The sequence below is a fragment of the Hippocampus zosterae genome, chromosome 2 (assembly GCF_025434085.1).
Source record: "Hippocampus zosterae strain Florida chromosome 2, ASM2543408v3, whole genome shotgun sequence".
Taxonomy (NCBI): Eukaryota; Metazoa; Chordata; class Actinopteri; order Syngnathiformes; family Syngnathidae; genus Hippocampus; species Hippocampus zosterae.
In genome coordinates, this window is record NC_067452.1 from 39,016,962 (window position 1) to 39,041,281 (window position 24,320).

The 24,320-nt window shown below is 43.1% G+C and overlaps 1 protein-coding gene across 5 annotated transcripts in view; it reads left to right on the forward strand.

Annotated features, from left to right (window-relative positions):
* LOC127596499 (cilia- and flagella-associated protein 47-like) overlaps positions 1-24,320 on the forward strand; it is a 51,414-nt gene that overhangs the window by 19,444 nt on the left and 7,650 nt on the right. For 4 of the 5 annotated variants that reach the window (XR_007961488.1, XM_052059072.1, XM_052059073.1 and 1 more), the window contains 35 exons: positions 1,541-1,652; positions 1,751-1,851; positions 2,884-2,984; positions 3,098-3,211; positions 3,292-3,511; positions 3,587-3,658; positions 3,788-3,925; positions 4,423-4,504; positions 5,174-5,269; positions 6,523-6,709; positions 6,790-6,887; positions 7,041-7,157; positions 9,138-9,272; positions 9,512-9,624; positions 10,229-10,379; positions 11,443-11,531; positions 11,625-11,711; positions 11,854-12,136; positions 12,626-12,731; positions 13,518-13,747; positions 14,477-14,612; positions 14,762-14,889; positions 15,826-15,891; positions 15,984-16,127; positions 17,237-17,410; positions 17,522-17,633; positions 17,722-17,775; positions 17,863-17,960; positions 18,046-18,221; positions 19,030-19,137; positions 19,889-20,000; positions 20,651-20,755; positions 20,885-21,041; positions 21,167-21,250; positions 23,987-24,113. Coding sequence is in view for 4 of the 5 variants with exons in the window: in XM_052059072.1 (XP_051915032.1) it covers positions 1,541-1,652; positions 1,751-1,851; positions 2,884-2,984; positions 3,098-3,211; positions 3,292-3,511; positions 3,587-3,658; positions 3,788-3,925; positions 4,423-4,504; positions 5,174-5,269; positions 6,523-6,709; positions 6,790-6,887; positions 7,041-7,157; positions 9,138-9,272; positions 9,512-9,624; positions 10,229-10,379; positions 11,443-11,531; positions 11,625-11,711; positions 11,854-12,136; positions 12,626-12,731; positions 13,518-13,747; positions 14,477-14,612; positions 14,762-14,889; positions 15,826-15,891; positions 15,984-16,127; positions 17,237-17,410; positions 17,522-17,633; positions 17,722-17,775; positions 17,863-17,960; positions 18,046-18,221; positions 19,030-19,137; positions 19,889-20,000; positions 20,651-20,755; positions 20,885-21,041; positions 21,167-21,250; positions 23,987-24,113 (4,413 nt within the window). In the remaining variant the exon portion in view is untranslated. The remainder of the gene's footprint in view (positions 1-1,540; positions 1,653-1,750; positions 1,852-2,883; positions 2,985-3,097; positions 3,212-3,291; positions 3,512-3,586; positions 3,659-3,787; positions 3,926-4,422; positions 4,505-5,173; positions 5,270-6,522; positions 6,710-6,789; positions 6,888-7,040; positions 7,158-9,137; positions 9,273-9,511; positions 9,625-10,228; positions 10,380-11,442; positions 11,532-11,624; positions 11,712-11,853; positions 12,137-12,625; positions 12,732-13,517; positions 13,748-14,476; positions 14,613-14,761; positions 14,890-15,825; positions 15,892-15,983; positions 16,128-17,236; positions 17,411-17,521; positions 17,634-17,721; positions 17,776-17,862; positions 17,961-18,045; positions 18,222-19,029; positions 19,138-19,888; positions 20,001-20,650; positions 20,756-20,884; positions 21,042-21,166; positions 21,251-23,986; positions 24,114-24,320) is intronic. The other variant, XM_052059074.1, reaches the window with a different exon arrangement.

Below are 24,320 nucleotides of genomic sequence, written 5' to 3' on the forward strand. Positions count from 1 at the left end.
CTCATTTGAATTGACAATAAATGGAAGACAGCACACCCCCGCCGCCATTTACAGGGGCCTGAACGGTTTTGTGCTAACAATGACGGCTAGATAGAATCGTTAGTAATTCCTTTCACTTTTCTAAGTTCCAGCTGAAGAAAAACAGCCTTGAAAATTCCTGTTGCCACCGTCATGCTTCACTGTAGGGTCTGACGAATTTCTGGTCATGAACAGTGTTGCGTTGGCACCAAACATACTTTCTCGCAATAGGGCCAAAAACATCAACATTGGTTTCTTCAGACTGTTAACACATTTTCCCCATATATGTTTGGTACGGGGCGGCCCGGTAGTCCAGTGGTTAGCACGTCGGCTTCACAGTGCAGAGGTACCGGGTTCGATTCCAGCTCCGGCCTCCCTGTGTGGAGTTTGCATGTTCTCCCCGGGCCTGCGTGGTTTTTCTCCGGGTGCTCCGGTTTCCTCCCACATTCCCAAAAACATGCGTGGCAGGCTGATTGAACACTCTAAATTGTCCCTAGGTGTGAGTGTGAGTGCGAATGGTTGTTTGTTTCTGTGTGCCCTGCGATTGGCTGGCAACCGATTCAGGGTGTCCCCCGCCGACTGCCCGAAGACAGCTGGGATAGGCTCCAGCACCCCCCGCGACCCTAGTGAGGATCGAGCGGCTCGGAAGATGAATGAATGAATGAATGAATGTTTGGTACGGGCCATGAAAAACTTCTGATCACAGCCACATCCCGATTGTGAATACCTACCCTACCACATTATTTCAGTGTATTCTTTGCTTACCCTCTTGAAAAGAAAGGAAAAAAATGGATTGCGGTGTGTACAGGTCATAGGTATCATTCCTGGTGGAAAAAGTTTTAAATTCAATTGACTTGGTCTTATTTTATTTATTTATTTTTTTTACATCATAAAAACCTTCCATTTGAACAGCGGTGTGTATACAGTACTTTTTATATCCACTTTTTTATATTGTGTCAGTGCATTGACGAAGGACACACTTCTCTTCATGATTATTGGGATCATGATGAGGACTCGTGTACAGCGTCTTTGCATAAATTTGGCACTACCCATTTGGATGCTATATACGCAGTCATTACAATAATGTTAATTTATTGTTATGTGTTTATGGTTATGGTTATTTACCAGATGTACGGAGTTATTTGAGTTTCAGAAACACACACACACACACAGTTAGTCCTATTTTTATTTGTCGTAGACTTACTCATACATTCAAAGCATTCCTTCTACTTTGCATGATAACACTGAGGCAAAATTAAAAGTCAGGCAAATGACTCCAAAACAATTTACACAACAATATAAAGTGGCAAGTGGCCAGTCCCAGATGCACCTCACCTTGCGCCTCAAAGTGAGCTCGGCTAGGCTCTAGCTTACCCGTGAACCTAATGAGGATAAGCACGATAATGGATAGCAAAATAACATTGTTTTAAAAACATTTCTTTGACACATGTGAAATACAATGTTAATTTCCGCTCATGCCGACTTCATCAATGCTGTGCTGACATTTTTATTTTCTTCGCAGTGGAACCAGTTTAACAGCTGAGGTAGATGAGGTAGAGTTGGACGATGGAACCAAAGTGCAGCCAATCTGTATCACCTTCCCCGAGGGGAACACCATTCCCGCCCAAAATCAGGTAAGGTTTCGACTGATCACAAAGGATATTTTACACACTCTCCCTTCGCTCCAGTCTGTCACACTTGAAATAATCAACTTGTTATTCATCCAAACCAGGCGGCCGGTGTGAACTCACTGATCTGCCGCGTGTCGTTTTTCTCCATGGTGACTCTGTCCATTCGCACAAGCATCACTTTCACTGACCACCTAAATAACAGGTAACACCAAAGTGAACATACCCTTCACATTTTTGTGAATATCATATCTTTCATGGGACAACACTGGACAAAAAAAAACACTTCTGTTACAATGGTACATAAGTCAGTGTACAGCTTGTTAAACAAACTCTCTCATCAATATATCTCAACACACTGCCATGATATCTAAATTCCTGGAAGCGAAAACGAAGATACTCTGAAGTGAAAATGTCCATAATTGGGCACATGGTGTCAATATTTTGTATGGCCACCATTGTTTTTTTCTACGACTGCCTGAGCCCCTTGTAGCAAAGTGGCATTTCTTCTGTGTTGTCCCATGAAGATAGGAGAATATTCATTCATTCATTCATTCATTCATCTTCCGAGCCGCTTGATCCTCACTAGGGTCGCGGGGGGTGCTGGAGCCTATCCCAGCTGTCTCCGGGCAGTAGGCGGGGGACACCCTGAATCGGTTGCCAGCCAATCGCAGGGCACACAGAGACGAACAACCACTCACACTCACACTCACACCTAGAGACAATTTAGAGTGTCCAATCAGCCTGCCACGCATATTTTTGGAATGTGGGAGGAAACCGGAACACCCGGAGAAAACCCACGCATGCACCGGGGAGAACATGCAAACTCCACACAGGGAGGCCGGAGCTGGAATCGAACCCGGTACCTCTGCACTGTGAAGCCGACATGCTAACCACTGGACTACCGGGCTGCCCGATAGGAGAATATTTTTTGAAAAATGAAGGATACACTAACTTGTGAGATCCTCTTAACTGCCAATGCACGGTCAAAGTGATTTGAGATGACTGTGTACTTAGGTGATTTGAAGACAATTTGGTAAATCAAAGAAAAACAAAAAAAAACACGTATTTGTTCGTGATCAAAAAGGTTCCGTGAAAGGAGGAGATGCCTTGTTGCCATAGCAACAACAGAAATGATATTTTGCTGAATCCAACCCAATTCACAGTAAAAATCTTTTTGGTTCTGTTATTTTGTGCTCAATTTACAATATATTTTTTTGGGGCGGGGCTGTTGCAGATTTAAGGTCAGGATGTGTGCCACAAGTGACAACTGTTTGTTGACGGTGTGGCCCCAAATGGCTCTTGAACGCTCCAAGCAGCAAATAGTTCTCAGGGCTGGTACTGTATAACAGAGACACACTCACACAAACGCGCACGTTGAAATTCGTGAGTGGGTGCGCCATGCGTCAACTCAACTAATACTATTCCTTTTTTTTCTTTTTTGTATTTAGGGGCCACAGTTATTGAAACCATCACACATCACACACCAAGTCTTTCATCCGACCAAACGTCCTCCCCCTCCTTGTTTGAACCCATCAGCTCGACATCCAAGAACTCCTCATCAGGTCAGGGAAAACCCCGGTTAACTTCATGCTGTAAGTGTTGTTGTTGATTGTCTTAACTCGGCAAGAATATTCGTGTTCAGACTCCTTTGCACAAAGTGAGAGTGGGAGTCAGACCAGCAGCCAAAGTTTTCGCACCATCGACACGCCACAGACTGATATCGGCGTGCCGCTATTCCCCACTGCGACGTCAGTGGAGGGCCAATATTACCAGAGTGTTTTATTAGCATTGGAGAGGTGGTTCAGCTTTTTTGGATGGCTGACTGGGCCACACCCCATTACGATACCACACACGCTCAGAAGGTATGTTTGATATGGTCACACACACTTATTTATTTTGAAATGCTGGTCAATTAAATACCTTGTTTCCTCCTTTAGGATTATTTCAGAAGACGCAGTAAACAATCCCAAGGGACAGGCACAGGGAGTCAGCCAAAAAAAAGACCCCAGGTGTGCAACCATGGTACATTGATGCAACTGAATCAGGCTGAAGATTGCTTTGCCTGCTTGCGGATTTCAAACTTGTGTTTGATTTTTTTTTTCCCCTTCCCTCTTTATTATTATTATTTTATTGTCTAGATCCGCAGTGGAGATGATTCATCATCTGGCGGGAAGACGGATTCCCAACATTTCTCACTGTCAGACCTTTTCCACAGATGTACACCAGCGGACGCTGCAGCTGCTCCAACAACATGAGGCCATTTTTGCTTTTCTCAGGTAAGCTTGTGTCACAACACTAGTTCTGCTAACATCCCTGTGCCACGTTCTCTACATTGTATCTTCAGACATGCTAGCCGTACAACTTTAAAGTGGGAAAACGTTCATGATTCAGTTCAAAGAAAATAAATTACTTTGGTATAAGGCATTGCTTTCTTGCCTTGAGGGATTCTTGGGTCTCAGGCCAAGCAGGAGCCTTAGCTGGTACCAAAAGTTAAGATAAGATAAGATAAGAAAACCTTTATTAGTCTCACAATGGAGAAATTCCCAATTCACAGCAGCAAAGTTATGAAAGTAAGAAGTAGAACAACAAAATATAGGAGCTGCTGGAAAGGCAGCTGCTCAGCACTTTATTTAATATTATTATGAAAAGATTTATGGTTATTTTTGATTAAGGTATTAAGGCATTTGGGTAAACCCTCAAGATGGCTCGCGATTGAATGTACCAAGTTTTGTTTGGGAATCTTCTGGGCCTTCATTTTTAATTCTGTGCTCAGAGTACAGGGAGCTTGTTTGAGTCACATCCGAGCAGAGTACCTCCTAGATGCGCTGGAGTTCAACCACTGGTGCACCCTGCAGGTATACTATGAACCCCCTCACCCAACAATTTGCTCACGCTGTGTCACTGAAAATAAACTCCTTGGATTACTTCAAAAAACATTGAAATTAAAAGTTATTAATTACGGGTGGCACGGTAAGGGACTGGTTAGGACATCCGCCTCACAGTGCAGAGGTCCGGCGTTCGATTCTGGCTCCGACCTTCCTGTGTGGGGTCTGCATGTCCTCCCCATGCCTCCGGGTTTTCTCTGGGTACTTCTCTTTCCTCCCACATTCTAAAAACATGCATGGTAGGATCACTCCAAATTGTGTGTGTGTGTGATTGTGAGCGCGAATGGGTCTTAGTCTCTGTGTGCCCTGCGACTGGCTGGCAATCAGTTCAGGGTGTACCCCGCCTACTGCCCGAAGACAGCTGGGATAGGCTCCAACATCCCCGCGACCCTCGTGAGGAGAAGTTCAGACAATGGATGCGTGGATGGATGGATAAATACTTGTGTGTATGTGTGTGTGTGTGAGTGTGTGTGTGTGTGTGTGTGTGTGTGTGTGTGTGCAACGTCACCTTGTGCATCCCTGATTTTCTTTTATAGCTGTATGTCATTTGGAAAGGGTGTTCTCCGTAAGTGATGGGGAAAAAAGTTGTCCCCATAAAACATGAAAATCCGTGTTTGTGTGTGTGTCTGTGTTTTTCAGTCTGAAGAGAACGATCCAGAAGTGGACTACAACAATGTCGACTACGAGTCCCTGAGCAAACGATGCTGGACTGATTTTCTCCTGCAAATATATAAGGTGGAAATGTTTTTCATATGCGTTCCATTTTGTTGACATGTCAAGGTCAAAGGTCAAGGTCATCTTTATTGTCAAATATGCTTACATATGACATGCAGCATAGATGAAATTTCTTTCTCTCAATCCTCAATGCAAATATGCATGCAAACATGCTGTGCATTAAACACACAGCTAAGAAGATAGCAGCTAAACTGTATAAAAAGACATAATATGTATGTTGTCAAATATTTAGAATTGTAAGATTTTTTTTAGGAATACACACTATGTTCCAAATTATTCTGCATGATGAATTTTAATAAAATAAACATTTACAATACGATACAATACATGCTGATTTGTATAATAATAATAATAGCACTTTCACAACAGCTGGAGTTGTTGTGAAAGCGCTTTACAAAACAGTTACCATAAAAAAGAAATTAAAAGATAAACGCAACACATAACATCATGTTGTTTTTCCGTCGAACATTTACCTTATGGTGCTTCTTCCATCTGATTAAATCAGTTTCTGTACATCTCGGACAGGTTTTATCATTAGTTTAAGGGGAAAGTCATTTTGCAGTTTATTTCACCGCTTTAAGTTACATTTTTTTATGCATGTTGGCCAAAACAAAGGCTCTTTATGATGACTGTATATTAGGTGATGGTGGATATGGGACATAATACTGTCATACATCTTTATTTCCTAAAGATGCAAATTACACAATGTTAAAATGCAGTCAAATGTTCTCCAAAAGTTGTGTGACGACAAAAATAGAATTTTGTCCTTCATGTGCCCTTAAAGTATGCTTTCACAAGGTAGTTACTTTTATGGGGCACAAGTGAGTTAAAAAAAAGTCACCATTTCGCTTATCTTCATCCCCTGCTGCAGCCGAGTGAGTGTGGGCGGGGGAGAAGTGTGCTGCACCTTGCAAGTTTGTGTGTTTGTGTGTGAGGAGAGGGAGCAAGGCACTTTGGCAAGGGCGATCTCCATGCAGCAAAAAAAAAAAAAAAAAAGGGTCATACATCGGTTTCGTATTGATAGATATCCATTAGTCAGGCTCAAGCCTGTAAGTCACATAGACTATTGTGGAAAATTAACAAAAATAGTCTCTTTGAACGTGACAGAAAGCAGTTAGTGTCTGAAAAGTACTGACTGACTGATTTTTTGTCTTATTTTTTTTTCCTTTTTCTTTTTTGCATTTACCATAACCACGGGGATTCTTCTTTTTCGAAGCATAACCACAATTTTGTTTTCCACTTCTTCCACCCAGGTCTTGGTGTTGTCTCGCGTGAAAGAGTACAGTCCCAATATAACTCGTGACAAATGTCAGGAAGATGAAGATGGAATCCTCAACATTCATTCACTGCCCAGTAATCTCTACTCTCGCCATGAGCTCCAGCTTCTCTCCTGGCTTAATTCACATTATCATCACATGAGGGAAACAGTGTGGGCTTCGGGTATTCAATGTCCTCACGGATTGATCGCATCTTTTGCCTGGATATGTTTTTATTGATCTTTCAGTTTCTTCTGATGTCAGGCACTGTCCCTCCGGTCCGTTGGATTGTCAATTTTGATTTGGATTTGATTGACGGACTGGTGCTGGCTGCATTGCTCGCTACCTATTGCCCATACCTGGTCAGTGTGTGTTGGTGTAATTATTATATATATTTTTTAATGAGGAATGCCATATTGAGCGAAATTATTGATGGTTTATGTCTTGGCTGCCCTAAAATAACAGCATTCGAAATTTCTAAAATATTCTTTTTGTGTTATTTATAATGCATTTAGGTCTCCAGCCATTTTCAGAGGATGTACACCACAACTCCCAGCCTGGAGCAGATTCTACACAACAACATCATTATTGTCCAGGCCTTAACCATACTTTCTCTCAATATGGACCTCCAGGTACAATTACCAAACTACGGCTCTTCCTCTTTGCTGTACTATCTAATCTTAAGAATTGCTTCATCTATATCTATATATATATTGCGCGTCATCCCGCACGCGGTCTGTCCTTCCGTCTGTCCCTTTTCAAAAGGTACCTACTTCACCGCGCCGCCACTGCGCCGCTCAGGCAGTGGCTCACTACGATCGCGCGGGCATCTTAGCGAAAAAATGTTGTCTACCCACAAGCATTGCAATAAATTTGTTAGTTATTTAGTAGAGCTAAACATCTCTTTATTTTCGCGATAAGCAATGAAGATGAACAAAAAGTTGAACCAAGCAACAACACTTTTGTGGGCCGAAGGCCCACCTTACCAGCCTTCCGCAGGAACTAGCTGATGAGCCGCCCGGAGGGCGGCGAACCAGCTAGTACTGTATGTTACAAGTGAAAAATTTATTCTACATTTCACATGCCGTGGATATAAAAAATATACACACCCCTGTTCAAATGGCAAGTTCTTGTCATATATTATAGAATATATATATATATATATATATATATATATATATATATATATATATATATATATATATAATTATATATATATATATATATATATAATTATATATATATATATATATATATAATTATATATAGAGAAGCAAAAATAAACAATGAGATTTTGTGCTTGCATTAATGTGCACATGCTCTTAGAGATATGACTCCTTGCAAATGGGACTCGGCTTCCACCCTCCACCAATGAAAGTGCCTCTAATTAACCCCAAGTAAAGTTTAGATGTTCTAGTAGGCTTTTCGCGAGATCTTCGCAACAGATGTCTAGTTTTGGTGGTGACGTGTATTTGGAATATTTCCTTTTACCTTGACTAGGGGCCCAGTTCTAGCTGAAGAAAAACTGTACTGTAGATTTGGGTGTTCTTTTAGTCAGCCCCAAACATATCTTTTGTAATTATGGCCCAAGAGAGTTTTCTTGGTTTCCTCGGATCGTAAAACAATTTAGACATTCTACCCCGTTGTACAGATACATGAAAAATGCGGGAGATTGTTGTCCCTTCAAAACCCCTGCAGACTTGTTTTCCCCTCGTCTTTTCATCAACGGAAATGTCACTGCTGTGCCATATTTTCTTCACCGAATGATGACTGTCTTTACTGTTACCTGTCCACATAGCTTTGAACAATGACATCCCTCGAATGCCATGAAAGCTCTCCGCTGACCATGGCTGGTGCTGGTGGGTGTGAAAACAAAAATGACAGGAAAAGTAAAGAAGAGAACGTCTGAACTTTTACTTGGGGTTAATCATGGTACTTTAAATGGTGCCAGGCATGTAGTGGTGCCCGATACACAGGAGTTAGAATTTGATTGGTTGAGCCATATCGCCAGTCAGATGGTGTGCGCACACTTCAGTTTTATTTGTTCTTCCACTCTTTAAAAACTTGTTTGGGTTTTTTTTGTGCTGATTAAAATATTTAATTGCACTTAAGTGACATAGTTAACTCACGATTAATTGCAATTAATCACACATCTTTATTCTAAATTAATAGATTAATCTCTCGAGAAAAAAGGTATCTTGTTAAAATTGATTTCAATTAATGCCGATAATAACCCGTTAAATATACTTTTGGGATTAAAAATCTGTTGTCTGTCTCTTATCTGAATGTTTACATCATCTTAAACAAAATTGTTACTGGTGTAACCTGTTTTTTGACTATTTTGTGTGGATTTTTACAGTGCGGGTCAAAATGACCCACAACATAATCAATGTGATTTTTTTTTCAACATAATATGAGGGTTAAACTGCCAGCACTAGATTTTTTTTTAATCAGTTCTACCCGTTGTGGGTTACATCACTGGTTTTAAAGTGGTTTATCTATGTCTCTTTCTTTCTTTCTTTCTTTTTTTTTTTTTTTTCAATTACAAAAACGGGGGTGTGCATAGCCCAACATGTAAGATCCGATATTATGTTCTAAGTTTGTGTATGCAGCCCACAGACTTGTCAGATCCCAACCCGGTGCAAATGTTGATGCTGTGTGTTCATTTATACGAGAGGCTTCCTCAGTACCAGCCCATAAACACCATCACTCTCTCTGGAAGCCTGCACAGAACTTTGAGCAAGCAGGTAACACACAATAATAATGAATAATGAATGATACAGTAGCTGCTTGTTAATTTCTAGTACTGCGCAGTAATGCAAATGATTTGCTCAACAACTAGACACTAGTTTGTAGAGAGTACAAAAGTGGAACAGAAATGTCAAGGAAAGAAACAAATTTACTTGCTGAGGAGGGAAATGAAGATTCCATAGTGACTATACAACATGGCCAGCATTTCTGTGTGTGTCTTGTTTGTGCATTTCAGGTGCATTTGAAAAATCCATCCACTTGCCTCGTCAAATACCGGACCGTCCTTCTCGGACGGGATGCCACTCAGTTCTCCCTGCCCGATGGCTCTGCTGTCACCATTCCTCCAACGTAAATACGAATCCCAAAGAATCGGTGGTCGTAGCGCGAAACAATATTGATCTGATGTCTTTTCCTGTGTCTAATTTTAAATTGGGCGGCCCGGTAGTCCAGTGGTTAGCACGTCGGCTTCATAGTGCAGAGGTACCGGGTTCGATTCCAGCTCCGGCCTCCCTGTGTGGAGTTTGCATGTTCTCCCCGGGCCTGCGTGGGTTTTCTCCGGGTGCTCCGGTTTCCTCCCACATTCCAAAAACATGCGTGGCAGGCTGATTGAACACTCTAAATTGTCCCTAGGTGTGAGTGTGAGTGCGAATTGTTGTTCGTTTCTGTGTGCCCTGCGATTGGCTGGCAACCGATTCAGGGTGTCCCCCGCCTACTGCCAGAAGACAGCTGGGATAGGCTCCAGAACCCCCCGCGACCCTAGTGAGGATCAAGCGGCTCGGAAGATGAATGAATGAATAATTTTAAATTGTAAACGTCATCTTAACAACTATAACGTGCCATTCAAATTGTGTGTGAATGCTCAGCGATATCATAATAACACTGTATTACAAATTGTCTGACATACAGTATCCTGTTGTTGTTCCTTTTGTTGTCGCTTTTGTTGTCTTCACAGAGCAAGCACTGATCTGACGGTGCAGTATTGCTGCTCATTCCTGCAGCCAAAGGAAGCTATCCTCCTGCTCATCTCTACTTCAGCTTCTGGCCTGCATGGCACCACTTTGACTTTCAAAGTGGACACCTGTGTTAGTCAGATCACACCCACAGTGAGTCGACCATCTCTGTTCGCGTAACCATACTGGCTCTATCCGGCCGTCTGGTTTTAGTTCAGACGCTTGATAATCAATGTTTCTAAAGCTGGGGTCCAGTAGCTCAGGGGTACCTACAGATGTTTTTTTTTTTTTTTTTTTTTTTTTGAGAGAAGAATGGTTACGTGTCCAAATATGTCTATCTCAACAATAACAGATTTTACATGCTGTGCATATTAAAAAAAAAAAAGTCTACACACCTCTGTTCAAATGGCAAGTTTTTGTGATTTATAAACTGAGACCGGCGGCCTGGTAGTCCAGTGGTTAGCACGTCGGCTTCACAGTACAGAGGTACCGGGTTAGATTCCAGCTCCAGCCTCCCTGTGTGGAGTTTGCATGTTCTCCCCGGGCCTGTGTGGGTTTTCTCCGGGTGCTCCGGTTTCCTCCCGCATTCCAAAAACGTGCGTGGTAGGCTGATTGAACACTCTGGATTCTCCCTAGGTGTGAGTGTGAGTGCGGATGGTTGTTCGTTTCTGTGTGCCCTGCGATTGGCTGGCAACCGATTCAGGGTGTCCCCCGCCTACTGCCCGAAGACAGCTGGGATAGGCTCCAGCACCCCCGCGACCCTAGTGAGGACCAAGCGGCTCGGAAGATGAATGAATGAATGAATAAACTGAGACCACCAGAAATCAACTATCGCCGTGACAGCTCAGCTAATGCAAAACACGTGGCGTGACAAATACGTGGCAGGAAGGACGGACGTCTAGAAAAATCCAACACTTGGAGACAGAATCATTAGCAAGGCGAATAATCCAACATTGGGTTGTCGGCTTGGAAGTCCTTGAAAAGTCTCATGTTTGTGACAGGTGCGCCGCTGGAGGGACTGCCCTACAGTCTAGTTGGAACCGAGACACAAAACAGAACATGACAATAATGTCACTTTACAGGCTCTTTAATAATAATAATAATAATAATGAAGTCATATTGTGTCGTTCATGAGGCTTATCAAATGTTTCACACATGACTGTCATGAAACACAGAGACCGCTGTACCTTACTCGGGTATCCACCTCTCTTCTCAGAAAAGTGTCAAGTGCAAGACTCCATGCTATGTGCTAAAAGTGATTAAACTTCCAGTAACAAACACATTCAACGTGGAATCTAACTTCAGGTATGTAGTAGGGCTTCAGGAATCTGAATACATTTGTCTCCCTGACGAATTCCTTCTGATTGTTGACCCAAGTGACAATGTCTGCCTATTCAGGGTGATCCTGGTCGAGTCGACAGTCAACCCGTTGGAATCAGAAAAGGAAACCGACAGTCTCATTCAGCAGGCATCCTTCAAGATCAAGTAATATCAGCACAATGTTAATGCAATATTTTTTGTCAAATCTAATTTTAAATACGGTAATAACCTCTGGAGGTCACAGTGTTGAGGTAATGTAAATTAAATAAAAATAGAACCCCTTTCCATTTGACTTTTTTTTCCCCAGGAATGAAAAGAAGACTTCAGACAGGAGCTGTCACGAGGCGATGGCAGGAAAGGACTTGGATCGTAGTTTGCTGTCACATAAAACAGAGAAGCGCACAAATACGCGCGAGTCCTTAAATGTGATGCATGTTTGTGTGTCTTTTGCAGACGGTGATGGCAGCGAGTTCATCAGCACAGTGAGCAGTGTTAGTCTGAAGCCCGGCCAGTGTGACATACTCAACCTCCAATTCCTTCCCTTCAGTCCAGGAGCCAAGTATTGTGCTGTGTTGCTCATATGTCCCCAGGTCAGTGTTGCATTTATATATTGTCTGTCTCAACCGAAACTCCTCAAACTCATGTGATCCAAGAGGTCTGATGTTGAAGGAGGGCAAAATTATGCAACTTTCCCAAAAGAAATAATAATATATAATAAATAAATACTTACAAAAGCGATCAGCTCGAGCGCAAAAACGACTGCAATGAGATCGAGAGGTCTAGAAAGCAACACTTGAGCAAGAGCAGCAACAAGGTCAATAATCCGACAAGAGACATGATCTCTTGTCCACTGCCACCTGCTGGAGAAACACAAGAACAGGATCATGACAGTTAAGGTCATGCCCAAGCAGGACTTTTATTTGAACAAAACAATATATTCCCCATAGAGTGTATCGACTCTTGAGAAAAACGAGATGGGACATTATTTTATTCATGAAATCTGCCCTGCTCAAAATGGATTTCCGGGTGGCAGGCAAGACAGGCAAATGTATTAACAACAAGTGTACGTCTTTTTCCAGGTCGGCGATATGGTCTACATGGTGAAGGCAATTGCAGACTTGCCGCTACCTTCACCTTTCAGAGTTCGACACAGCTCAAACATATTCACCATCCCCAGGAACACTGGTAAAACACCGACAGACAACTATTGTCAAGCAAAATGAGAAGTCTCCGGTAGAACTTTTCCGCTTGTGTTATCATTTTTGAAATTCCACAAACTAATTGAGCCACATTGTCTATTGATCGGTGCCAATTTGGAGCTTCTGAATGATGGAAGGGTTAACTTGAAGCCAGTTACAAGTAGGAGTCAAGCCATGTCACCAAAGAAAATGCAGCATCAGCTGTTTTCCTTGCGACTGGGTTACAAGGCTTGATTTTTTTTTGTTTTGTTTGAGGAGCAATTTCAGCATTTAGGTTGCCCAAGGTCAAAGGTCTCAGCCAGTGATGGCCAAGTGGGCGTGTCATATCTAATTTACATGTCGAGTCTGGTGTGACTTAACCTCCATGGCGGAGGTTTCGTCGAACCCCTGAGACCGATTCACCGAACCCCTCAGGGTTGATTGAACCCAGGTTAAGAACCACTGGTCTAAGATATAAGTCTACTTACTATCACCAAATGTCAGGTGCACCCCCGCGGGGCATGTAATAAAAACGCTTGTGGCAACGCGTTCGGCATGGCGTTGCGCATCTACCATATACCCAAAAAACGCAAAACTCACCTTGCCCTGGCATGAAAATCAAGATGCGCCAGTTTTTACTCCAAACGCACCTTTGCCCTGTCTACAAAAATGGAGTCCAACATAACGTTAATTGTTATGGTAAATCCCAGTGAAGTAAATCTTCCCTGTGACATAGTAGGAGCTGTTTTATTTTCACAGTGAGATAATCTCATCAGCGTGTTTCCCTCACCAGTGGGCTTGGGTGGCTGTGTGTCAGCACTGCGCCTGCGCTGCAATGTCGGACAGATCTGCGACGAGCTCATCCGTCTTCCCCTGATCAACTCGTCTTGGGAAAGCGCCCTTGCCATGTGGGCACAACACAGAATGACCGCCATTGAACTCCAGAGGCGGATGCTGACTTACACTTTGCATAGCAGCAGTGTGAGAGCAAGCATGGCGGCATGCATGCTTTCCAAAAAGCAGGTATACACGCGTAACCGTATTTACCCTTGAACAGTGGCGGGACTTCAGTGGGCTCCTGACGTATACACCTTTAAATGCCAACTTTATCATCTGGCATTCATAGAACAAAATACTAAAGCAGTACTAAGCAAAAAGGCAATATAACATCCCGCAAGTGTGCCACGTGCTTCACCTGCAGCAGTTCAGAATCAATTATTTGTGTTTGACAGGGGATGATGCAAGTTGACGGTATCGTACAATTTAGAAATCAGTTGAAGAAATGTCCTCAAACAAAACTGACAAAATGCGGAATGCCATTTGTTTGTATCAGAACTGTGTTATTTATCACGCTATTTACTGGAGCAGGGTTCCCACGGGTCCTTAAAGTTCATAAAAACCCATAAAAAAGAATTTGTAAAATTATGTGCTTAAATGTCTTTAATTTTCAGGATTTTTAAAATTTATTTATTAGTTTTATATTTTCTAAATTTCTATATTTTCTGTTCAGCCCGCATATTGCCGAGCAGACATTAAATCCACCGTGAATGGAGAAAAAGTCCTTAAAAATGGCAAAATTAGCCCTCAACAGTCCTTAAGAGGTCCATAAAGAAAAAGCAAGTGGAAGAGTGGGAACCCAGTGGAGGATGATGAAACATGATTGACGGGGCTATTATTTGCTTCTTGAGGTGCAGGGGAACCGTTTCACTCTACTGAATATCCGCTCGCTATCCTGATTAACCTCATGTCTAGAGCCAAATGAGAGGTGTCGACTACAAAAACGGAGTCGTGTACAGCGTGGAGGTTTCGTTGCCTCGATATTTTGCTGTACCCAGCACTGTGACGATGCCTCTAAAGAAAGACACCAACATATGGAAGAATCCTGCAGGTACGCACATTGCACATACGGTGGATTGAACTGTGATCCTGTCTGTTAGTTAACACCACTATATAGTTGTTATTTTACACAGACATTTAATTTAAAACTTCCCTTGTCATAGTTGGGTTGAAAGATATATGAAATGTTTGTTTGAATAGATCACGATTGTGTGGAAATCCCCTTGCGGTTCGCGGCGGACTCCGTGGGACAGTTCTCGTGTCAAATCATTCTGAGGTCCTGCTTTGATACCAGAGTCTACTTAATGGAGGCGCTGGTCACGTCACTGGTACGCACTGACGTAATCGGGGGTACGATTAGCAAAAATCAAAGCAAATAGCAAAAATCACCCTTGTCACCCTTGCAAAAATGTTTCTAATTGCCAATACTAATAGTTTAAACCACAGGTGTCAAAGTCAAGGCCCGGGTGCCAGATCTGGCCCACCACGTCATTTTATGTGGCCCACCAAAGCAAATCATCTGTTTCAACTTCAATGATCCTTGCTTAAATCTGTACCGAAATCTCAAATTGCCATTCATAAAAAGTAACGGTGACATTTTGCAATCATTTTGTGGGTTGTTTCATACTTACTAAAATAATTGAACAAATAGCTAACAAATAGTTGACTAGTAATACAAAACTAGTAATCTGCCTTTTTTATTTTTATTTGTGCAAGTAATAATACGATGTGATGATTAAACATTTATTCGGCTTCACTGTTGTAACAGCGCTCCGAGGGAAGACGTAAGTCCAGAGTAGCCCGTGACAAAAATTAGTTTGACACCCTTGGTTTAAACCATAAATATACCCCCAAAACAGTGTCATTCCAAACTCATATTACCCTTTATAAGGAACTGCTTACAGATTATTTGATTGCAGACAAAAGCGCCAGAATTGCGTGTGTACACAACCATGTGGCAAAGACCGTTTTACTGCCACAAACAACCCAGGCTCCCCGAGACATACAAAGCTTTTCATTCAGTCAAGATGTATCACTCCACCATAGTTCCTGAACACCAAATCCTTTTAAAGAAGTCCTTGGGGGCATCTTGTGGCACCTTAGGGCAATTCAGACCAAACAAAAAGCACACACAAAACGCAAGGAGGTGAGCGTTTCAGCAAATAGCTGGGGAAAGCTTCCAAAGATAGTTGAGCGATGACTGTAATTTTGGTACAAGTTAATTGAAAAAAAAAGTGTTTTATTTGTAATATTGTTTACTTTAGGGAGGATCTGTTCATTTGGACTTTAGTTCACCCGCTCAGCAATCTGTCACACAAGATATACCTCTGGTGAGTTGTTTATCCAGCACTCCTTTATTAAATCTTCATAATTGCAATGTATAATTCCAAGAAGAGAAAAAGTATTTTCCCATTTCTTGCAGCAAAATGAGACCCATCAAGACTGGACCTTGAAGGCTGAGTTGTGTGGCGACGGCTTCTATGGCCCGAGCGTTTTGAATGTACCAGCCGGGACGAGAGCTTGTTACCCTCTCACTTTCCATCCCACTTCACAATGCGTTGTCATGGTTTGTTTTCTTACTTTTACCTCCCTCTTTGTGTACTTCAATTATAAATATGTGAGCTTTTCACCATTTTGCACACTTTCCCATTAAGTATGAAAAGTCTATATGTGTTTGTGCCCTCTGATTGTGTGGCAACCAGGCTTAAGGCAGCAATTCCCAGAAATACTCCAGGAAATAATCCAGTTCCACCTAGTGGGTCCGAAAATGCTGATATTTTTTACGATAAAGCATATTTGTTTTTCTATCTATGCTGGCGACATATAGTGACTGGCAGAAAATAAAACTTGTTCCAAAACATGGCGGAGGTGGCAAGTCCACGTCCAGAAAGTAATTCTGGAATAAATAAAAATCATTTACCTGCTGGTGGCATGCGTCGAAGCACCTGTGGCTGAAGCCAAACTCTGGCAGGGTTTTTACTTTCTAGAACACCTCTGGAAGAAAGTACGTTTAACCTGCGTATCCACCTTTTGCCATTCATAAATCTTTCATAAACAAGCTCAGATTTAGTGAGTCATATAAAATTGCGCGTAAAAAGAAATACATTTTTTCATTCATTCATTCATTCATTCATCTTCCGAGCCGCATGATCCTCACTAGGGTCGCGGGGGGTGCTGGAGCCTATCCCAGCTGTCTTCGGGCAGTAGGCAGGGGACACCCTGAATCAGTTGCCAGCCAATCGCAGGGCACACAGAAACGAACAACCATTCGCACTCACACTCACACCTAGGGACAATTTAGAGTGTTCAATCAGCCTGCCACGCATGTTTTTGGAATGTGGGAGGAAACCGGAGCACCCGGAGAAAACCCACGCCGGCCCGGGGAGAACATGCAAACTCCACACAGGGAGGCCGAAGCTGGAATCGAACCCGGTACCTCTGCACTGTGAAGCCGACGTGCTAACCACTGGACTACCGGGCCGCCCTACATTTTTTTCAGTGTGATGTATATATTTTTATCTGCCATTCTTTTTTTTGTTTGGTTGGTTGTGTGCCGTAAAATATGGGACTTGACTCAGAACGCGACCTAGCAAATCACTTTCCATTTTAAAGGTGCATTTTCTTTGAATTGCCGATATGGATCACAGGACTTGTCCTAACGGCTACTCCCGACAGGGGAAGCTGTCTTTGCATAACAGCTACAATGGAGTAGAGCATGTCTTTACCATCCGAGGCGTGGGTGAGCGCCCCCTGCCTGTGGAGCATCTCGTACTACGCTGTCCCCTGGGCGAGACCACGAGCAGACAGCTGAATGTCCCGAACTACACTCAAAAGACGCTCTCTCTTCAGGTTGGTTTGAATTGCCACTCGTTCAATGCATTGCCAATAAGATGCTGCAGATTTTGAAATAAGGGCGCTTCGTTCATTTCTGAACGTGTGTGTGCGCGTGTGGGTATTAAGGTGATGACTGACCTATCCATTATCAGCGGCAATTCATCCTTAAAAGTTCAACCCGGTCAAAGCGCTCTGTACACCCTGGCTGTGTTGCCACGGAAACGCGGGGAGCTATCAGGTGACTATTACCTTGGCAACTTTTTCATGCAATTTGAATCGAAGTAGTTAAGGCTAGGGTGCAATGAATATTAAATTGTTTTTCACAGGCTATCTGTCATTTGATGAGACTGATCAGAGAGATGAGAGTTGTGTTGACAAAGGTAATTTTTTTTATTCACACACAGCAAAGTCTACTTCAGCACAAAGTGTGAATGAGTACTTTTGCCCACTCTGAACTTCCTTTTCAGGTAAGATTGTTGGACGCTACCAAGTGTTCTACACTCTGGAGATAATATGTGAACCAGGATCACCTGTAAACACCTTGAATGTGCAGTGCGCCGTTCAGGTAAGCTCAACAACGCTCCGTTCCGACACCTGAGTATTCGGGAAAAAAAAATCCGAATCAGGTTTCGTCTTTGCAATGTCTCCAGAGCTCCGTCGCCATCGAGATCCCAGTCAGTAATCCGGGAGGGGAGCTCCTCCTGCTCAACGTGGACCTGGAAGGAGATGACTTGTGTGGAGCGGACTGGGTTTTAATCCCCCCGCAGGAAACACTTACCTACAAGGTCACATTTTCTCCGGGAAAAATGGGGAAGAGCAGAGGCAGGTTAGAGCAGTCTTCTTTTGTTTTTCACACGCGTGTACTTGATCAGGGGCGGCCCGGTAGTCCAGTGGTTAGCACGTCGGCTTCACAGTGCAAGGTACCGGGTTCGATTCCAGCTCCGGCCTCCCTGTGTGGAGTTTGCATGTTCTCCCCGGGCCTGCGTGGGTTTTCTCCGGGTGCTCCGGTTTCCTCCCACATTCCAAAAACATGCATGGCAGGCTGATTGGACGCTCTAAAAAAATGTCCCTAGGTGTGATTGTGAGCGTGGATGGTTGTTCGTCTCTGTGTGCCCTGTGATTGGCTGGCAACCGATTCAGGGTGTCCCCCGCCTGCTGCCCGAAGACAGCTGGGATAGGCTCCAGCACCCCCCGCGACCCTAGTGAGGATCAAGCGGCTCGGAAGATGAATGAATGAATGAATGTACTTGATCATTCACATACAACGCTGGGAAAAATTAACGGACAACATGAGAAGGATTCGTGCACTGTGTGGTATGTTAATTAACCACTCCCAGCTTTTGTCAAACCAAACATAAAATAAATAGAAGTGACATGTTTTGTATCCCAAACAGTCTTTTAACAATTTATTTGGTACCTTAATGCTTACAACAATACAGTCAGAACATGTGACTGTTTTACACGATTCTGTCCTTGAGTAAATGTTTAACTTTGCAAAAATCAGCTGATCATTTGTCTTATGTTTGTAAGGAGTGTGGTCACGGAACAAATGAAATTTATATCTCAAGGCACCGCTGCATTGTCATTTCTTTTTGGTCTAGTGATTTTTTTTTTTTTCCTTTCTTCTGTCCCAGCGTGGTGTTCCAGTCTGAACCAGTCGGAGAGTTTTGGTACCAGCTGGAGCTTTATGCCATTCCCTCTGCTGTTGTGACACTACCACAGGCTTGCTGTCCATTGGGCAAGTAGGTAGCAACACAAGGAGCCACAATCGGTTATTGGAAAGTACTCAAAACTGTTCCCCATACTTCTGTCAATCTTGCGAGCGATCGTGCATGAGAAAAATGCCACTGAACCATTTCATTATTGCTTCACACTTTTTTGTGTGTATGGGGGGAGTGAAGAAAACACCGTCATGACGTGTACAGTACCTAAAAATAAAACTTCCCGACCATGGGTTCAGATTGGCCCTTTTCTACTCAAGTACGCAGTGCTGTAGTTTGCCATGATGTATGAATCAGCTTTACTGCCCTCACTCAATGATTTTTTTTTTTTGGGGGGGGGGGGTTCCTCACTAGGGGGGTGCTGGCGCCTATCCCAGCCGTCTCCGGGCAGTAGGCGGGGGACACCCTGAATCGGTTGCCAGCCAATCGCAGGGCACACAGAGACGAACAACCATTCGCACTCACACTCACACCTAGGGACAATTTAGAGTGTTCAATCAGCCTGCCATGCATATTTTTGGAATGTGGGAGGAAACCGAAGCACCCGGAGAAAACCCACGCAGGCCCGGGGAGAACATGCAAACTCCACACAGGGAGGCCGGAGCTGGAATCGAACCCGGTACCTCTGCACTGTGAAGCCCACGTGCTAACCACTGGACTACCGGGCCGGGCGGGGGGGGTGGGGGGGGTTATTAAGGACTTTGCCTTTAAAAAATGCAGTTGTAAAGGGTATTGTGGTTTTTGTATTCTCTGTGTTTTTTGTTTGTCTCAGGTGGACGAGACAGTCTATTCCAGTGGTCAACCCAACGGCAGATAGAGTGAAGGTGACCGTGTCCAACAGTAACCCCAGAAACTACACGCTGGAACTGGCTTCAGAAAGCACTGTTAGTATTGTTTTTTTCCTGACTAAACTCTATGCCTCTTGCTCACAATTCACAGTAGACAAAGTTGTAAGGATCGGGTCGTATTCACTTTGCGGATTCTCAGATTCAGCATGGGAAGATTATTATTCTTCATATGGCTGTTATTTGTGCCCATTGTTGTTTCGTCCTTCCTCCGGCTGCTCAACCTCTCAATCTAGCCTCTGTTCCTCTACTGTACTTCTTAAACTCAACCCAAATAGCCAAGGCAGACGTTCGCCCCATAGAGAATGGATTCTGTTTGAGGTTTCTTCTTATATGGGGAGTTTTGTTTGATCATGCCTGGAGGAAATCAAGACCTCGATGGCGCAAAATTTTTTGAACTTTAATGAAAACAAGACAAAAGTGATGGTGTTTGATCCTAGTGGCCCCTGTACATCCCCTCCTGCGGACGTGCCCCCCCCCCCCCCCCGGCTCCTTATCTTAAGCCAACAGTCTCAAATTTGGGTCTTAAACTGGACAGTGATTTTAAATCGGACCGCAAATTGGTGCCACTTTTAAATCCAGCTTCTTTCATATTAGGCAGCTGGCTAAAATAAAGCCTCTCCTTTCTCAAATGCACTTTGAAACAGGCATTCATGCCTTCTTCACATTTGTGTGTGTGTGTGTTTCAGTTTACTGTCGAGCCCCGCTCCGCCACCCAACTGGGGGTCGTCTTCACCCCATCATCTATTGGAGAGTACAACCACGGAGCAAAGATCACTTTCACCTGCCCTCAGGTGACACACGCTTAAAACTTGTGGATTGCTCCCTATTTTAAATATATTTCGCCTTCACTAATTTGGTTCAAGCAGTTGCCTTGTTTTTTTTTATTTTTATTTTTTTTTAACCTTTTTACCTCACTGTAGTTGCAGCAATGGTGTGTGTTGTTGTTTGGGCGGGGTCTCATGCCCGGACGGGAGGAACCTTTAAGCATCTCCTGTGCAGTCGGCGCCAGCGAGTCCTTCATCATTCGCTTCAAAAATCCCACCGAGCACCCAGCCACACTTGGGATCGCACTTACAGGTCACAGGGCAAATGTTGTCCTTTCATGACATTCACGTCCACACACACACGTACTATACATAAAAATCAGACACCATCATCAGTTTTTTTGGTTGTTTTTGTTTTTTTATATGTTTGTGTAACAGATAAAGATCCAAGTGCTGGCCCTAACTTGGTTCCAGTGACTCCTGACAAGGACGTGTTCTCTCTGTCTCTGAGCCAGTCGGAAGGTGTGTTTACTTATTCCATTATGCAGAGAAACAGATGTTTTGTTTAGTTTTTTTTTTTTCTAACGAGTACGTTGAGAATGCAAGACGTCCGTTTAGCATAGTGCTAACAAAAAATGCAAAACGCCACGGCCGGGGTGTTCCTTCTAAACTTCAACTGGCTCGTTGTCTTTATGCTCCCAACAGCATGAAGGAACGGTACATCGAATTGCGAGTCAAAATATAACAGGTTTAATGCCAAAAAAAAGATTGACGCACGGCCGTGGAGACTTATCGACTTCACGGGTGGAGAAGAAAGTCTGAACTCATTCCCTGTTCATATGCACTCTTAGTCAACAACCATACAGGAGGTGACACCACCAAACAAGGTCTCTAAGCTTGGTCTTAACTGGTTTTGACTGGTCTAAACTAAATGTGAGGAAGGGTGCAGAAGATAGTGAAGTGCAGCGCGTCAGCAAATAAAAGGTCTCAGGAATAAATAACTGTAGCTCAAGTCCCACGATGTATTCTAACAAGGGTAACAAATAGCGTCACTGTTGCAGCGTTATAACCCGACAAGCAATGTCTATATCAACACAAACGGTGCAGCAACACATCCAAACAGACACTCTAAAAAGATTCTCAGGCAAATGAGATATCATTACAAAGAGAAATTTAAGTGCAGCATACTAAGGGCCGTCTCCATGTATAAGTCACTTTGTTTGTATCATACTGCTGCCAGGTGGCCAAGGCGCAAACGCCTGTTGACGCAGCCCATTGTCCAGTGAATTGAAGCAAATACTGTGGCACAAATACAGGGTGGCCCACTTAAAAGTAGCCCGGATTTTTTTTTTAATTAAAATATTTTTTTAATTTATTTTTTTAATTTTTTTAATAACCCCTTGCTCACAGTTCGCTCTTCCGTAAAGACTTCATGAATGGATGCCAGTGACATGTGGGACGTGTGACAAGGGGTTATGGCCACCACGGTCTCCGGACCTGACCTCATGCGATTTTTATCTATGGGGGAATTTAAAAGAAAAGGTGTACGCAAATAATCCTCATACCCTGAACGAACTCAAACAGAACATCACCAACACTATCCGAAGCATCACCTTAGCAGAGCTGCAGTCAGTATCAGCCAACATCCTGTGCCGTGCTCAAAAATGTATAGATGTCAATAGGGGACACTTCCAGCATCTCTTGTAACCTGTAAGTAATAAAAACAGGTTTTGGAAAGACTTGGGTCACTTGTAACATTCACGTAATTAAATACATGTTTTGAAAAAAATTAAAAAAATATTTTAATTTAAAAAAAAATCCGGGCTACTTTTAAGTGGGCCACCCTGTATTTCAAGTAATTACATTCTATTCATTTATTCATTAACTGTATATGTTTTTTTAAACTACAATTTATAGCACGTGTCAAAGTACAAAGTCTCTGGGTCCAGATTGGTCCGCCATGTCATTTTATGCGGCCCGCGAAAACAAATCACGCATGTCAAGTTCCATGATGCTTGCTAGAGTCTGAAATCAGAATTTGAAATTGTCATATGTAATCCACAATCACAGTCATTATTCTTGACTCCTGATTTTAAAAGTATTTATTCATCTATTTGTTGTACGCTGTGTATGTGATATGTGGAGGGGATTAAACATTTATATGCTTTCCCAAAATTCATAGCGGCCCTCCACAAAATGAGGCCACCGACAAAAATGAGTTTGACACCCCTGATTTATAGAGTGCTATTTTTTTTTTCTTAAAAACGCATTACACATTTTTTTTTTGCGTTTATAGTTGTCACAAAATAAATTCAACTTGTATTTCAAGGCTCCCCTGGATTCGTGGTGAGCACTCTCAGCACAGTTAATTTAGCGATGCAATCTGATCTGATATGAATTTGCATGTAAATGGGCAGCAAGAAGGTTCGAATAACAGCTTCTGTCCCTTTGGACACGTTGTCATTAAATATCAATGTCAAAGAGATTCAAATGAAATGTTTCTTCTTTTAATTAAGTTACAGCACCTGTGCCGTTCGTCCTTCCCTAAGGACTTTTTTCTCAGTCCTGTAATTTAATCGTGGCGTCAGCGTCCTTTGTTGATTGCTGCAGTGACTTTTCTGCGCAAATTGGAGCATTTGCAGTGTCTTTTTTCATTCATTCATTCATTCATTCATCTTCCGTACCGCTTGATCCTCACTAGGGTCGCGGGGGTTGCTGGAGCCTATCCCAGCCGTCTTCGGGCAGTAGGCGGGGGACACCCTGAATCGGTTGCCAGCCAATCACAGGGCATACAGAAACTAACAACCATTCGCACTCACACTCACACCTAGGGACAATTTAGAGTGTTCAATCAGCCTGCCACGCATGTTTTTGGAACGTGGGAGGAAACCGGAGCACCCGGAGAAAACCCACGCAGGCCCGGGGAGAACATGCAAACTCCACACAGGGAGGCCGGAGCTGGAATCGAACCCGGTACCTCTGCACTGTGAAGCCGACGTGCCAACCACTGGTCTACCGGGCCGCCCTGTCTTTTTTCAATTAAACAAAATTACAGACCACAGTTTTGCTCTTGTCAATTTTGTGGAAGCCAACACACCAAATCTATTATAGTCTACATTAAACCTTTTAGGGACAGCGGCTACTACAGATCATGTTATCCGGTTGCATGGTGCACGAAAGGGTTAAACGTAGAACCGATCAATTGTTTGGCCGTAATTAATAATGGAAAAATGATCTATTCGGGGGTTTCTGCTGCAGGTATACAGATAAACGAGGGTGGCAATTTGGATGTGCCGGTGGTGTTTGCACCCAAGTCTATGGACCCACAGCAGGCTTGGCTGTGCATCTCGATGAAGCCACTCAACACCGCCATGAGTGGAAAAAGGTGCGTCGTATTTTCATTCCAACAGAATTCTGCTCCGGGTGTAACGCATCACACAGCAATAAAAATTCTCCAACTTGATATTTCAAGTGACAACATGATCGGAGCAATGAATAATTTTTCACACTTGATATTCAGTACAGTAAGGTGAACAAGTTAAGATTACTTAATAATATTTGAGAAATAAGTGAACACAGATTATTTCAAATT